General features: G+C 38.7%; 1 protein-coding gene across 1 annotated transcript in view; it reads right to left on the minus strand.

Annotated features, from left to right (window-relative positions):
- RNF24 (ring finger protein 24) overlaps window positions 1–17,635 on the minus strand; it is a 106,655-nt gene that overhangs the window by 15,968 nt on the left and 73,052 nt on the right. The window contains exons 3-4 of the mRNA XM_040247885.1: window positions 12,340–12,382; window positions 10,173–10,214 (exon numbers count right to left, since the gene is read on the minus strand). Coding sequence (XP_040103819.1) covers window positions 10,173–10,214; window positions 12,340–12,382 — 85 coding nt within the window. The remainder of the gene's footprint in view (window positions 1–10,172; window positions 10,215–12,339; window positions 12,383–17,635) is intronic.

The raw sequence follows: 17,635 nt of genomic DNA on the forward strand, positions 1-17,635 counted from the left end.
CTTAGACTGTTGGTGGGAATGCAAACTAGTACAGCCACTATGGAGAACAGGGTGGAGACTCCTTAAAAAACTGCAAATAGAACTGCCTTATGACCCAGCAATCCCAGTGCTGGGCATACACACTGAGGAAACCAGAACTGAAAGAGACACGTGTACCCCAATGTTCATCACAGCACTGTTTATAATAGCCAGGACATGGAAGCAACCTAGATGTCCATCAGCAGATGAATGGAAAAGAAAGCCGTGGTACATATACACGATGGAGTATTACTCAGCCATTAAAAAGAATACATTTGAATCAGTTCTAATGAGGTGGATGAAACTGGAGCCGATTATACAGAGTGAAGTAAGCCAGAAAGAAAAACACCAATACAGTATACTAACACATATATATGGAATTTAGAAAGATGGTAATGATAACCCTATATGCAAGACAGCAAAAGAGACACAGATGTATAGAACAGACTTTTGGACTCTGTGGGAGAGGGAGAGGGTGGGATGATTTGGGAGAATGGCATTGAAACATGTATACTATCATGTAAGAAATGAATCGCTAGTCTAGGTTTGATACAGGATACAGGATGCTTGGGGCTGGTGCACTGGGATGATCCAGAGAGATGATATGGGGTGGGAGGTGGGAGGTGGGGTTCAGGGTTGGGAACTCATGTACACCTGTGGTGGATTCATGTCAATGTATGGCAAAACCAATACAGTATTGTAAAGTAAAAAAATAAAATTTAAATTAAAAAAAAGAAATCATAAAAAAAAGAATGTTGAATTTTGTCAAATGCTTTTTCTGCATCTGTTCAGGTGGTCATGTGTTCTCCCTACCCCTTTATTCTATCAATTGGGTGTATTACATTGACTGATTTTCCTTTGTTGAACCAACTCTGTATTCCTGGGACAAATTATAATCCTTTTTATATGCTGCTGATTTTGGTTTGCTGGTGTTTGTTGAAGATTTTTACAACTATATTCATAAGTGATACTGATTTGGAGTTTTTTCTTTTTTATGATATCACTGACTGGTCCTGATATCAAGATGACACTGGCCTTACAAAATGAGACAGGAAATCACTCTTCATTTTTCAAAGTCAAAGAATAGATCCTATCAGCTCTGTCAGAAACTGGGCTAGGACATACGTTTACTGATTGGTCATTGCATAGATACTTGAGTCCATTTGTTTTACATGATAAAAGGCAGAAAGGTCCTTAACACATTATTGACTAGAGATATATTAATTCATCTTTTGTTACCTGAACATTATTGACTGGAGATGTATAAATACATTTTTTGAGAGTGATACAATTAACATTACCATGTGAAGTTGTTAGAGTTTAAAATTGATCAAGGGTTCATTATACAACTTATGATTGTCATGATCATTCACATTTTGCTCTGTTGGGTTTTTCTTCCAACTTTGTGTATGTTGTAAATGCAAGTTTATTACCATAAAATTTTCAAAAATGACACATTGTGAAATTTTGAGTAAGAATTTTCCAGTAAATTTTATGCAGATACTTTCTCTGTTGTCTGTGCACCATAATAATAGTGTATCAGAAGATGATTTTTCAGAATACACTTCTAATTCAGATATGAATAGTTCAGTTCAGTCACTCAGTCGTGTCCGACTCTTTGTGACCCCATGAATTGCAGCACGCCAGGCCTCCCTGTCCATCACCAACTCCCGGAGTTCACCCAAACTCATGTCCATCAATTCGGTGATGCCATCCAGCCATCTCATCCTCTGTCGTCCCCTTCTCCTCCTTCCCCCAATCCCTCCCAGCATCAGAGTCTTTTCCAATGAGTCAACTCTTCGCATGAGGTGGCCAAAGTACTGGAGTTTCAGCTTTAGCATCATTCCTTCCAAAGAACACCCGGGACTGATCTCCTTTAGGATGGACTGGTTGGATCTCCTTGCAGTCCAAGGGACTCTCAAGAATCTTCTCCAACACCACAGTTCAAAAGCATCAATCCTTTGGCACTCAGCTTTCTTCACAGTCCAACTCTCACATCCATACATGACCACAGGAAAAACCATAGCCTTGACTAGACAGAACTTTGTTGGAAAAGTAATGTCTGCTTTTGAATATGCCATCTAGGTTGTTTATAACTTTCCTTCCAAGGAGAAGCGTCTTTTAATTTCATGGCTGCAATCAGCATCTGCAGTGATTTTGGAGCCCCCCAAAATAAAGTCTGACACTGTTTCCCCATCTATTTCCCATGAAGTGATGGGACCAGATGCCATGATCTTAGTTTTCTGAATGTTGAGCTTTAAACCAACTTTTTCACTGTCCTTTTTCACTTTCATCAAGAGGCTCTTTAGTTCCTCTTCACTTTCTGCCATAAGGGTGGTGTCATCTGCATATCTGAGGTTATTGATATTTCTCCCAGCAATCTTGGTTCCAGCTTGTGCTTCTTCCAGCCCAGCGTTTCTCATGATGTACTCTGCATAGAAGTTAAATAAGCAGGGTGACAATATACAGCCTTGACGTACTCCTTTTCCTATTTGGAACCAGTCTGTTGTTCCATGTCCAGTTCTAACTGTTGCTTCCTGACCTGCATAGAGGTTTCTCAAGAGACAGGTCAGGTGGTCTGGTATTCCCATCTCTTTCAGAATTTTCCACAGTTTATTGTGATCCACACAGTCAAAGGCTTTGGCATAGTCGATAAAGCAGAAATAGATGTTTTTCTGGAACTCTCTTGCTTTTTCCATGATCCAGCAGATGTTGGCAATTTGATCTCTGGTTCCTCTGCCTTTTCTAAAACCAGCTTGAACATCTGGAAGTTCACGGTTCACATATTGCTGAAGCCTGGCTTGGAGAATTTTAAGCATTACTTTACTAGCATGTGAGATGAGTGCAATTGTGCAGTAGTTTGAGCATTCTTTGGTATTGCCTTTCTTTGGGATTGGAATGAAAACTGACCTTTTCCAGTCCTGTGGGCACTGCTAAGTTTTCCACATTTGCTGGCATATTGAGTGCAGCATTTTCACAGCATCATCTTTCAGGATTTGAAATAGCTCAACTGGAATTCCATCACCTCTACTAGCTTTGTTCATAGTGATGCTTTCTAAGGCCCACGTGACTTCACATTCCAGGATGTCTGGCTTTAGGTGAGTGATCACACCATTGTGATGATCTTGTTCGTGAAGATCTTTTTTGAACAGTTGTTCTGTGTATTCTTGCCATCTCTTCTTAATATCTTCTGCTTCTGTTAGGTCCATACCATTTCTGTCCTTTATTAAGCCCATCTTTGCATGAAATGTTCCCTTGGTATCTCTAATTTTCTTGAAGAGATCTCTAGTCTTTCCCATTCTGTTCTTTTCCTCTATTTCTTTGCATTGATCACTGAGGAAGGCTTTCTTATCTCTTCTTGCTATTCTTTGGAACTCTGCATTCAGATGCTTATATCTTTCCTTTTCTCCTTTGCTTTTTGCTTCTCTTATTAGGCCAACGAAAATGACAAAAGACCTTAGTGATTGATTCTGATATGGAAAGTGAAAATGAAGCTCGTGGTGCTGCAGGAGAATTTACAGGTGTGTCAGGTGTAACTACTGAATGTAATAACCTGAAAAGTGTTAGTGAGACAACAGAACTGATTTTTGGCCAGCCAAAAGCATTAGTTTTGGCAAAAATCCACTAGTCAATAGCAAGTTAACTGACAGCTCTTCAGAGAATAAAAGGGAGCTGGCATTCCAGAGTAATTTTTGCAGCTTGGGGAACAGCAGAAGCTTCAAGTTTGTGGGTACAATAGGGGCATCATAACGTGAAGGCTCCAGACTAAAAAAGATAAAGGGCCACCTTTTTTTCTCCACACTCAGAAGTTGGAGGATATGTCCATTCTCCTCAACTTTTTGAAACCTCAACTGCTATAAAAGCAAAACAAGGAATAACACTTACCTTTCCTAACCTAATTTTTTATAGTGTGAGTTCCCTTGCTCCTGAGATAAACTATATGAAGAAACAGACATCTTGGTAATCTTGCCACCTGGAATACATGATTACATTTTTTTAACATTGACATTATACTCAAATAAAACAAACGTCAAGGGAAAATGGCTTTTGGGGGCCACAGCACACTGGGCAGAAGACTAATTTTCTAGTGCTCACAGAGTACATGATCCCTAAGATGCCCAAGAAGGAAGGGTTTGACAGTTTCCAAGGGGCTGACACAATCTGTAAATTTGCCTCAAATGTGAGCTAGGGAATGGAGCGTCACATGGGGAAGACAATGTCGTACAATGAAAATGACCCACAGCTTATGTAATTTAGCCAAAATGATTTTCTTTTAAATAGACAATCATTCTTTGATGGTGGTAGTGGACAATAATTATTATACTTTTCCTTGAATAGTTACAAGAATAATCATATATTTGCAAAGGCAGCATTCCCAATTCAGAGGTGTTATTTAATGTTGGAATCTGAAAGCTATGAAAGCAACCTACACATGGCTGTTCTGCTCAGGAGAGATCTGACTTTCTTGTTCCGAACTGAAGTACAGTGGGCAGGCCCTTCCATGGCCTTCATGTATCCGTGTGCTCAGCCCATTACTGTCCTAGCCTCACTGGCTTATGACTTTCTCCCCTGTGGGAACAGTGCTCTGAGGGAAGGGAAGGACTATACTCTGCTCACTCAGTCTCTAGGGTCCTGAATACTGTCAGTTCCCTATACATGCTTTGGGCTTTTTTTTTTTTTTTTTAAACATTTTTTTTACAATGTAAACTTGAGACAAACCTCAGTTGGGTTCTAATTATTTATAATTTAAAAATAAATTTCAGTAATGTGATTTATAAGAAGATTGATCAGTAATCTCAGAAAGATGAGTGGGTTTAAAATCTCCTCCCACATAAGAAAGGGATGTGGCAAAACTTGTAGCAACAGAGTCACCTCCTCACTGGACCAAAGGGAAAGGAGTGGGCTTGTGGGGAAGTGAGAAGGAAAAGATACTCTTAAAAAAAAAAATTTATTTCATTTATTTTTGGCTGTGCTGGATCTTTGTTGCTGCCCAGGGGCTTTCTCCAGTTGCAGTGAGTGGGGGCAACTCTAGCTGTGGTGTGCAGACTTACTGCCGTGGCTTCTCTTGTAGAGCATGGGCTCTAGGCGCTCTGGCTTCAGTAGTTGCGCACTTGGGCTCAGTAGTGGTGCTGCATGGGCTGAGTTGCCCTGTGGCATGTGGGATCTTCTTGGACCAGGGATCAAACTGTGTCCCCTGCATTGACAGCAGATTCTTTTTTTTTTTTTTAATTAAAAAATATTTATTTTATTATTTGGCTGTACCAGGTCTTAATTGTGACCTGTAGGATCTGGTTCCCTCAAGAGGGACTGAACCCTCTGCTTTGGGAGCATAGAGTCTTAGCCACTGGAACACCACGGAAGTCCCTAACATTTTTTTTAATGTTAATTTTTTAAATTGAAATACAGTTGATTTGCAGTGTTTCAGGTATACAGCAAAGTGATTCAGTTTTATATATATATGTGTATGTATATGTATATAGATATTAAAGGTGGTGCTAGTGGTAAAGAACTCGTCTGGCAGGCAGATTCTTAACCACTGGACCATCAGGGAAGTCCAGAAAAGATGTTTTTAACTTTATTTTACACAAGGGGCGACTTCATGGGGTTACCTTCCTAGAGTCTCTTCCTGTGGAAACTAGGGTAGAGCAAGGCCATAGCATGTTTGCTACATGACTCCTCATTCACTCTCTGCCTGACCCAGGAGTTTTCCTGGTCCTTGTGCAGCTAGGATCCTAGCTGCTGAGATGCAGGAACTAGATTCTCCTTTCCTTTCTACAATATCACCCTAACAGAAAAGGGAATGGACCCAAACGTGCTCAAATTTGGAAGCTACATGAATGTCTGTATCACTGTATTGTAATGTGTAGGTACAGGCCTAAGGTTCTGATTGGCCCACATGGCTCCAGAAGGTGGATGAGGCCTTCTCTGGGAGAGTGGCAGGATAGAAAGAGTACAATACAGAAAAAATATTTAAAGAAATAATAGCTAAAAAGCTTGGTGAAAGACAAATCTACATATTTATGAAGCTGAGTAAACTCCAAATAGGAAAAATCCAAAGAAATCCATGCTGAGACAAATCATAATCAAAATGTTGAAAACAAAAGGCAAAGAAAAAAGTCTTGAAAGCAGCCTGAGAAAAATGACACATTACTGACAGGAGACCAGTGATTTGAATGACTACGTTTTTCTCATCAGACACCACAGAGGTCAGAAGGAAGTGGCACAGCATTTTAAAAGCGCTGAGGGAAAAGAAATGTCAACCTACGGATAAAGGTGAAATGAAGATATTCTCAGCTGAAAGCAAAGTAACAGAATTCATAGCCAGCAGATCTGCTCTAAAAGAATTGCTAAATCAGATTCATCAGATAGAAGGAAAATTATATAAGAAGGAAACTTGGAACAACAAACTGTTTTTCCCCTCCAGAATTCTTTAAAATATATCTAATGGTTGAAAGTAAAAAATACGACACTGTCTGATGGGATTTTCAATGTATATAGATGCTATATACTTACTATATATAGGGGTAAAAGTAAAGATCTATATGGTGGGAAGGTTTCTACATTCCAACTGAAGTGCTAAAAACTTGATTCTAGGTATTTATTTTGTAATCCCTAAGCAACCACTACAAAATTATACAAAAAGATAAAATCATAATATGATTTTATGAATGTTTAAATGACCCAAAAGAAGGTAAGAAAGGGAAACAAAGGAATAAAAAAGAGGGGGAAAAGCAGATGATAAAAAAGAGTTGACCTAGGTCCAAACATAGCAATAATTGCATTAAACATAAATAGTCTAAGCACATCAATTAAAAGATAGATTGGCAGGGTGGATTAAAAAAATAACTATATGCTGTTTATAAAAACACTATTTCAAATATAAATAGACACAATGTGTTTACAGATTAGATGACTCAACATGGTAAAGATGCCAATTTCCCCTAACTGATTTACATATTTAATGCAAATAATAATAAAAAAGCAAGATGTTTGTGTCTCTCTGTGTGTGTAGTTATAGACAAGCTGCTACTACAATTTACATGAAAGAGCAAAGGAACTAGACCAGCTAAAACAGTTTTGGGAAAAAAAAAGTTGGCGGAATCATACACCTGATTTTAAGACTTGCTATAAAGGTACAATAATCAAAACTGTGGTACTGGTGAAGGGAAACAGGCACAAAAATCAATAGAACAGAATACAGAATACAGAAATAGACTCATAAAAATATGGCCCTTTGATTTTTGATAAAGGTGAAAAAAGATTTAATAGAGAAAGCAACCACTCACCATAACCAGAGCTGGGGATACTGTGGTGAACAAATCAAAGACTAATGCAAATGACAAGGCTCTCGGGCTTTTCTTAAAACAAAACTCAGATCTGGCGAAAGCTGGCCTATATTTCCCTGGAGCTGAGTGCTGACAATTTCTTTAACACAAGACCTTGCATGCCCCAGTGTGTCACAGCTTCCAGGGCACCTTTCTGTTTCTCTTGATGCCAAGATTCCAATAGATGTAATTTATTATCCCACTTACATGACTGTCCTATTATTTTCTCTCAGAAATCTGTTTCTCTGGATCTATGTCTCTATTAAAAGATGGAGGAAGAAAAGATAAACAAGGAAGACTATGGGTTTTAAAAGAAGGTATTTTTTCTTTACAGGAGGGCAATATATTCTCATAATTTTCATATGTACACATCATCTCCTTAGTTTCACATGTTGAGTGTTGCTCGACTCCTAGACTGGTAGAACAATGTAAACAAAAAGTGATATAAATAATTGTAGCTGTAGAGTGGTCTAAGAAGTTGGAGGAGTGGGTGGTGTTTGAGTCTGCAGGTCCCAGGAAGGATCCATTAGGGGAGCAAAGGCCAAGAAGAAGCAATTGTGCAATAGTGGACCCCTCAAGAGCTTCTCACTGTTACTTCAGATAACACAAGGCACCCTTCTGTACACTCTTGTGTGACTCTCATTTATAGTCTTCTGTAATAGATGGGTAATGTCTTAAAAGCAGAGATTAGTTATGTTTCTTTGTGTCTCCATGGTTTATTACAATGTCTGATATGTTTTATGTATTCAGTAACTTTTAAAATTACAGTTGACCCTGGAACATAACGCAGGGGGCTATGGGTGCTGACCCTCCATGCAGTTGAAAAATCCATGTATAATTTCTAGTCAGCCCTCAGTATCCATGGTTCCTTTGTATCTTTAGTTCGTCTGTATCCACAGATTCAAACAACACAAAGAAGTTTGACAAAAAATAGTTTCAACACAAAGAAATGCATCCAAAAAGAACCAAATGAACTGTGAAAAATATATATAATCAGCCTCTGAAAACAGCTGTACAGCCAGGTTGGGTTTTCTTAGTTACAGTGAAACTGGAATTGATAGGTGCAGCTGGGATAACAATTCTGATACAAAATGATACACCACAATGTACTTATTCAGGATAAAGATTCTAAACTAATGGGTCAAACCAATAAGGAAGACTTCTATTCCTGACAAACATGGTTATTCAATATTGTTAATGTGTGTTAGAATTTGATCTTTTCAATTATGGTCATCAAAATGACCCCAAACAGAAGAGGATCACTTTCTATTACTGTTTTGGGAAAATTTTTAAAGTCAAATAGTAACTGATGCTTGAGTTTAATCCGTGATTACGTCTGAAATGCTGTACAGATTCCGTACCAGCTGAGCTACCAGGGAAGTCCAAAGGGTGTGTTGCCTCCCGGATGGGGAACCCTGGTCCCCCGCATGACAGGCGGGGATACTCACCACTATGCAATGAGGATGGAGTACCATATCAACTCTTTGATAAAATATATGCAGAAAGAGCAAAGAAGCAGTGTGTGTGTGAGTTGCTCAGTTGTGTCCAACTCTTTGAGACTCCATGGACTGTAGCCTGCCAGGCTCCTCTGTCCATGGGATTCTCCAGGCAAGAACACTGGAATGGGTTGCCATGCCCTTCTCCAGGGGATCTGCTTGGTCCAGGAAATGAACCCAGGTCTCTTGCATTGCAGGCAGATTCCTTTTTACTGTCTGAGCCACCAGGGAAGCCCAAAAAAGCAGCAGATGACTTCAAAGTGTTCAACAATAACATAAATCATTATTTTTATTATTATTCAAATACTTTTACAAATTAACTCTCTTTGAAGAGACTGGCAATGTAGCTTCACCAGTTAGGTTATATAAAACATAAGTATTATAATGTGAAGCTTTTCAAGTCCTTACTTTAAACACCAATTAAAAAACTCAGTAAGGGTGGAAGAGATAGGGCTTTAAAAATAAAAATTCTGAACATTTATAATCAGAGGCAACACAGGAATAAAATAAACAAGAATTATTATAGATTATTTGTCTTAAGGTGTACAGCAAGACACACACACACTTTTGCATTTAATTTAGAAAGCATAACAACATAGTGAATATCCCAACCCCACAAGCTCATCACTAGTTAACTGCAAGAGTTCTTATCTCTCCTTGTATGTTCTTCCCCATTCCATCTTTCCGTCTCAGCTCCCCAAATGCCCACTGTCATGAAGCAGTCACTGCCTTTTTTGTGGCATTGGTAAGAAAAAACTTCTGGGAACATTTTTAAGAGTGAAATTAATGCAAATTCACCTTGAGTAGAAAAACTTGTTTAGATCTGTCTCCTACTCACATAGTATGGACAGAAAGCAGCATCCCTGCTGCTATGAAATCTTATGTTGGCAACAACCTCATTAAAAATGAGTTATTTTACTCTCTTGTAAGTCTTTACAAAATGGATTTTATGTGACCTCACCCTGAAATATTATATTAAGCTGATCAAAATAAGCCTATTTTTTTCCAGCTTCTGAAAATAAAGATGTTTAAGCATACCACAGCATACCATTTCTATTAGAATATACTCAGTGGTGGTGTGTGTGCTCAGTTGTGTCTGACTCTTTGCAACCCCATGGACTGTAGCCCACTAGGCTCCTCAGTCCATGGAATTTTCCAGGTAAGAATACTGGAGTGGGTTGCTATTTCCTACTCCAGGTGCTCTTCTGACCTAGGGATCAAACATGAGTCTTCCATGTGTCCTGAATTAGCAGGTGGATTCTTTACCACTGAGCCACCTGGGAAGACCCCAGATATACTCAAGAACAGATTAAAACACTTATAGGCAACTTACCTCATGCAAATTCAGTTCTTTTACTTTCTCTTTTAATATAACCTGTAAGACAAAAATGTATGCTTTTATGCCTGTTTATATTTGTAATTTAAAATATGTCTCATTTTACTCACAAATATTTTTCTTTTATATTCTTGTGTATATAGCTCATATCACCTCATATTCAGTATTGGAGAGAATCTCTTTTACAGTTTGAGACAGAACATTTCAGCAATATTCTTTTAACTTGAGCAATGGTGAAATATTCTTAAAAGCAATTTTAAAATCTCTTTGAGAACAGATTAAATTCTGGGAGATAACATTAATACATGCCAATCTGGAGTAATTGCTAATATGGGGGGAAAGTAAACGAGATTGCTTGCCTCATGATTTGGTAAAACACAGTTTTGACTCATGGGACTGACTGATAATTTGTAAAAGAATGAAAGGTAAGGTCAACCTTAATTTTTGAAGCTTTGCTTATTATTACACATCACTATCCTCAGAAAACTTTAGCTCTATCTAGAGTTATATAAATGGGCTTGAAATTCATCCAGGTGTTGTCCCTAACCTAACTTTATGGAGACTGCATGCATGCGTGCTCAATTGTGTCCAACTCTTTGCCACCCCATGGACAGCAGCCCAACAGGTTCCTCTGTCCATGGGATTCTACCCTAAGAACACTGGAGTGAGTTGCCATTTCCTCCTCCAGGGCATCTTCCCAACCCAGGGATCAAATCCATGTCTCCTTCTCTCCTGCATTGGTCGGTAGATTCTTTACCACCGAGTCACCTGGGAAGCCCAAAGGAAACCATAAACAAAATGAAAAGATAACCTACAGACTGGGAGAAAATATGTGTCACAACTGACATTTCAGTCACAACTGATGTGACTGAAAAGGGATTAATTTCCAAAATATACAAACAACTCATACAACTCAGTAATAAAAAACAATCCAATTGAAAAATGGACAGAAGACCTAAATAGACATTTCTCCAAAGAAGACATACAGATGGCCAACAGTCATGTGAAAAGATGCTCAACATTACTAATTATCAGAGAAATGCAAATCAAAACTACAGTGAGTGCCACCTCACACCAGTCAGAAAGGCCAGCATTAAGAAATCTACAAATAACAAATGCTGGAGAGGGTATGGAAAAAAAGGGAATTCTCCTATGCTGTTGGTGGGAATGTAAGTTGGTGCAGCCACTAACTATGGAAAACAGTATAAAGGTTTCTCAAAAAACAATTTGAGACAAAATTGAGACAAACAGATTCATTCCATTAGAAAACTAAGACATTTATCTCTGTAAATGAATCCTATGGGACCCATGGAGAAGAGTGGGGTTACCTATGAATATCAGTGTGGACATCTAAGGAACTCACCAATGAGTTCAGATTTCAAAGCAACACAGACAAAAGATGGACAAAAAGATATGTAATTCTAAAATGATGGCATGGTTCTGTAACATCAGTATCAGCAAGATTAAAGACCCAAATAAACTGAAGTTTGTGCCCTCCCTTCTTCCCCCCTCCCAAACTACTAAGAATCACAAAAATAATTTCAAAGGAAAATTAAGGAACACCTAGGCCCACTGTTTGGTGTCAGTGGTAAAATATTAATGGAAGACACATGGAAGAAAAAAAAAATTTTACGGGCCTTCAAGAAAAGCTAGATTTATTACCTTAAAGAACAAATCAGCAAAGGGACAGTACTAAGGGCAAGGAATTAACAACAATGACAGAAGTATCTGGACTTCTCAGTGGTATGATGTGAATTAATATTTAAAAGGGGAGGAGAGGAGATCAGTATAATACAACTGGTTACCTCCAAGGAACTAGTATGTCTTTTAACAAGGAGGAAGGTAAAAAATTCATTTACTGGACTTCTGAACTCCATTAGAATAATAGTAACTTTAGGATTTTAAGCTACAACATTTCCTTTTAGCAAAATGTTTGCCAGAGTTCCCTGTTAAATTGTATTATTTTATCATTTGAACTCTCTGTAACTTCAAGTAATACTTAAGAATACTTAAAGTGAAGTGTATTGTACTGCAAACTGACAAGCAAAATGCTAAAATGAACACAAGCAAATCCAGTCTCAGTTCAAAATATGTGTGGAAATCTGAGCCCTCATTATTTGGTGAAAAACAAGATCAAAGCCAGTCTTAAGTAAATCTCTCTCACCTGTTTGTAGGCATAAAATTCTTTGTGTGCTTGATGTCTTAGCCTAAAAGACAGAAATGAGCAATGCAATATTGAGATTTCCATATAAGACTTTGAAAAAAATTTTAAACTTCCTATTTTTGGTATTAATTTGTATCATTTATGGTTTAAAACCTAGAGTCTTTATTCTAGAATACACTCAAATGACATACCCACTACTATGTTATGAGAAAGTGACCAGTGAACTATAGAACATTATCCAAACATATAAGATCAAGTACAATCTCATTAAAACAAAATCTAAAATATTTTAATGAAGGCTCAATTCTTTTTCTATTTATAATATTTAATATATCACATTTTTCTTAATTAAAAATTGAAGTATAATATACATCTAATAATGAACAAAACTCAGGAATACACATATTAAAAAAATAATTATACACACTAGTTTATCACCCAGATCAGTACATAGAACATTTCCAGCATTCCTGACATGGCTCTTCCCAATCAACATTCACCTGTAAAACTCCTAATTTTTATCACTGTAGATTAACTATGATTGTTTTTGACCTTCACATAAGTGGATCATTTGGTGTATACTCTTCTGTGTTGACTTCTGTCAGTCAACAATTGCTTGAGAAATGCATCCATGTTGCTGCAGTAATTGTTATTTTTGACTGACATAGTGTTCCATTTTATGAATAAATATGAAACTATCCATTTCACTGTTGACAAATATTTAGGTTACTTTCAGTTTGGGGCTATTACAAATAAAGCTGCTATACAAATTCTTCTGCATGTCTTTTAGTGGACACATAGACTCATTTCCGTTGAGTGTATACCTAGGAGAACTGCTGCTCCAAAGTGCTTTACAAATTTTACTCCGATGGGTAGGTAGTAAAAGTTCTAGTTGTTCCACAGCTTGGTAAGGTCAGTTTAAAACTTTTTGGCCAATCTGGTGAGTGAGTGGTGGTATCTCATTTTGGTTTTTTCTTTTTTTTTTGATGTGAACTTTATATATATATATATATAAATTATTATTATCATTATTATTTTGGCCATGCGGCATGTGAGATCTTAGTTCCCTGACCAGGGATTGAACCAGCATTCCCCTGCAGTGGAAGCGGGGAGTCTTAACCACTGGACTGCCAGGAAAGTCCCTGATGTGGACTTTTTGAAAAAAATCTTAATTGAATTTGTTAGAATACTGGTTCTGTTTTATGTTTTGGTTTTTTGGCTACAAGGCATGTGGGATCTTAGCTCGCTGACCGGGACTGAACTCACATCCCCTGCATTAGAAGGTGAAGTCCTAACCACTGGCCTGCCAGAGAAGTACCCTCTCATTTTGGTTTTAATTTTGCATTTCCCAAATGATGTTTAGGACCCTTTCATATGCCTGTTGCCTGATTGGATACTTCTTTTTGAGGTGGGGCAGTGAAGCAGAAAAGGATAGCTTTATTGTTTTGTAAGGCAAAGGGAGAAAGGACAGGTTTCTGCCTTGAAAAACTATGTGTCTCAACCCCAGAGAACTTGATGAGGGTTTTTATAAGGGCTCAAAGGTGGTATCTAACAAGATTAGGGTGTGAGCAGGGCTTGCACTTCTGTAATCTCAATAATCCTGCAATGCAGGAGTCCTGGGTTTGATTCCTGGGTCGGGAAGATCTGCTGGAGAAGGGATAGGCTACCCACTCTAGTATTCTTGGGCTTTCCTGGTGGCTCAGCTGGTAAAGAATCCACCTGCAACATGGGAGACCTGGGTTCTATCCCTGGGTTGGGAAGATCCCCTGGAGAAGGGAACAGCTACCCACTCCAGTATTCTGGCCTGGAGAATTCTATGGACAGTATAGTCCATGGGGTTGCAGAGTCAGACATGAGAGACTTTCACTTAATCTCATCTCAGGTGATGGGTCTCCTAATCCTGATGGGCTTCTCTGGTCCCTTTAATCTTGCCTCACTGGTTTCTTGGCTGCTGCTCCTCCTTTGATTAGCATCTGTTTTAATCTACCCTTTAGAACTCAGGGAAGGTCATGGGAGACTGAAGTCTTGCCTACAAGAAACGGGAGACAGAGAGGGGACATATGTATACCTATGGCTGATTCATGTTGATGTTTGACAGACAACAAAATTCTGTAAAGCAGTTATCCTTCAACCAAAAAATAAATAAATTAAAAAAAAAAAAAGAAATGGGAGACAGAAAGGCCTCGATCCTTGGGAGCCCCATAGGGCCCTGCCTGGTTTCAAGATCACACCTGGTCTCTGGATGTAATGAAGCTCTGCTTCATTACAATGAGACTTTTAAAGTTTCATTGCAGAAAGACTTTAGTGAGAGAAACTAATTGGTAAGAAGTGGGTTTATTTAGAGAGAAACACACTCCACAGACAGAGTGTGGGCCAACTCAGAAGGTGAGAGCTGCCTGGATATATTCTTTTATGAAATGCCTATTCAAGTATTTTGTCCATTTAAGAAAATGAGTTGACTGTCTTTTCCTTATTGATTCGTAGAAGTTCTTTAAATATTTTAGATGCAAGTCCTTTGTTGGGTACTGCAATTATTTTCTCCTACTCTGTGGCTTTTTTCATTCTCTTAATGTTATCTTTTGATGAACAACAGCTTTTAATTTAATAAGCCCAGTTGGGTTTCCCAGGTGGGTCAGTGATAAAGAATCTGCCTGCTGATGGAGGAGACTCAGGTTCGATTCCTGAGTCAGGAAGATCCCCTGGAGGAGGAAATAGCAACCCACTCCAGTGTTCTTGCCTGGATAATGCCATGGACAGAGGAGCCTGGCAGGCTACAGTCCATGGGGTTGCAAAGAGTTGGACAATGACTGAGCACCCACGCACCAGTTCATCAACTCTTCCCTGTTTATAAACTCTTTGCAATGACATCAGTTCTTTTTGTGTGCAGTTAAGGAAATCTTTGTCAACCTCCAGATCATGAAGATAATCTCCTGTGTGTACTGTGAAAATAATTTATTTTACCTAACACATTTAGGTTTATGATCCATCTGAAATTTGTATGTATGACATGAGGTAGAGGTCAAGATTCTTTTTACCCAGATGCAGATTTTCATTTGACTCATTTATTGAAAAGATCCTTCCCCACTGTGTTGCCATGATATATCTGCTGTTTAAGTCAGACTAGTATGTGGTTCTGTTTCTAGAGTTTCTGTTCTGTCCCATTGGTTTATTTGTCAATTCTTGTGTACTAGATTGAACAGAGCCCCCTCAAAATTAATATAAAACTGCTACTTCAGAATGTAACCTTAACTGGAAATATAATTTTTGCAGACTATATTAGTTAAAATGAGGTCATATTACGATGAAGGTGGACCACAAATCCAATATGACTGTTGTTCTTAGAGGAAGATGAGAGGACATACAGAGGCACAGGGAAGAAGGCCAGGTGAAGACAAAGGCAGAAACAGAAGTGATGCACCTACCAGTCAAAAAACATCAAGGATTGCTGATAACCACCAGGAACTAGGGAGAGGCAAGGAAAGATCCTCCCCAGGTAGCCTTCAGAGGTAGCATGGCCCTGCCAACACCTTAATTTTGAACTCCTAGCCTTTAGAACTGTAAGAGATTAATGCATTTCTATTGTTTTAAGCCATCTAGCTTGTGGTTCTTTGTTACAGAAACCCTGGGAAACTAATGCACCTTGTGTCAATACCATGCCAGTTTAAAAAAAAAAAATTTTGGACTTACAGGAAAGCTGCAAAAAATATCAGAGTTCACATATACTTCTCTCCCTAGTTTTCCAATATTCACATCTTACACAACCGTAGTACAATGATCAAAAGCAGGAAATTAACACTGATATTTTGATATTAATATTCATACAGTATTAACTAAGGAGAAGGCAATGGCACCCCACTCCAGTACTCTTGCCTGGAAAATCCCATGGGCAGAGGAGCCTGGTAGGCTGCAGTCCATGGGGTCGCAAAGAGTTGGACATGACTGGGCGACTTCACTTTCACTTTTCACTTTCGTGCATTGGAGAAGGAAATGGCAACCCACTCCAGTCTTGCCTGGAGAATCCCAGGGACGGGGGAGCCTGGTGGGCTGCCATCTATGGGGTCGCACAGAGTTGGACATGACTGAAGTGACTAAGCAGTAGCAGTGTTAACCAAACAGATTTTATTTGAATTTCACCAGTTTTTTCACTAATATTTTTTTCCTATCTTGTGATCCAATTCAGGATCCCAGCTTGCCTCTAGTTACATCTCTTTAGCTTTTACTAATCTGTGACAGTTCCTTAGTTTTTCCTTGTTTTTCAGGATTCTGATGTATCAAACATGATCACTTGGTTATGGCAGGGTCTAGTGGGTCTCCCCATCGTAAAGTTACTATTTTCCCCTTTGTAACTGATCGATACCAGTTGCAAATATCAGTATCAGTTGTGGGAGAGATGTTGAAATTATGAAAATTTATTTTTTCTCAAGCTTGTGCCCACTGATTTTAGCATCAATACATCCTGCTTGCAACAATTCTGTATTGTTTGCCTAGTGGTGGTTTCATGGTTTCCTAATTCCTTGTACATTAACTGGGATTATTCTGTAAGGAAAAGATGCCCTTTCTCCCTCATTTGTTTATATCAGCATGGACTCATGGACTTTATTTTGCTTTACAATACTGTATTGGTTTTGCCATACATTGACATGGATCCACCACGGGTGTAGATGAGTTCCCAATTCTGAACCCCCCTCCCACTTCCCACCCCATATCATCTCTCTGAATCATCCCCGTGCACCAGCCCCAAGCATCCTGTATTGAGCACAGACTGGTGATTCGTTTCTTACATGATAGTATACATGTTTCAATGCCATTCTCCCAAATCATCCCACCCTCTCCCTCTCCCACAGAGTCCAAAAGTCCATTCTATACATCTGTGTCTCTTTTGCTGTCTCGCATACAGGGTTATTATTACCATCTTTCTAAATTCCATATCTATGTGTTAGTATACTGTATTGGTGTTTTTCTTTCTGGCTTACTTCACTCTGTATAATCGGCTCCAGTTTCATCCACCTCATTAGAACTGATTCAAATGTATTCTTTTTAATGGCTGAGTAATACTCCATCATGTATATGTACCACGGCTTTCTTATCCATTCATCTGCTGATGGACATCTAGGTTGCTTCCATGTCCTGGCTATTATAAACAGTGCTGTGATGAACATTGGGGTACACGTGTCTCTTTCAGTTCTGGTTTCCTCTGTGTGTATGCCCAGCACTGGGATTGCTAGGTCATAAGACAGTTCTATTTGCAATTTTTTAAGGAGTCTCCACCCTGTTCTCCATAGTGGCTGTACTAGTT

Source organism: Oryx dammah, unplaced genomic scaffold (genome assembly GCF_014754425.2).
Source record: "Oryx dammah isolate SB20612 unplaced genomic scaffold, SCBI_Odam_1.1 HiC_scaffold_10, whole genome shotgun sequence".
Taxonomy (NCBI): Eukaryota; Metazoa; Chordata; class Mammalia; order Artiodactyla; family Bovidae; genus Oryx; species Oryx dammah.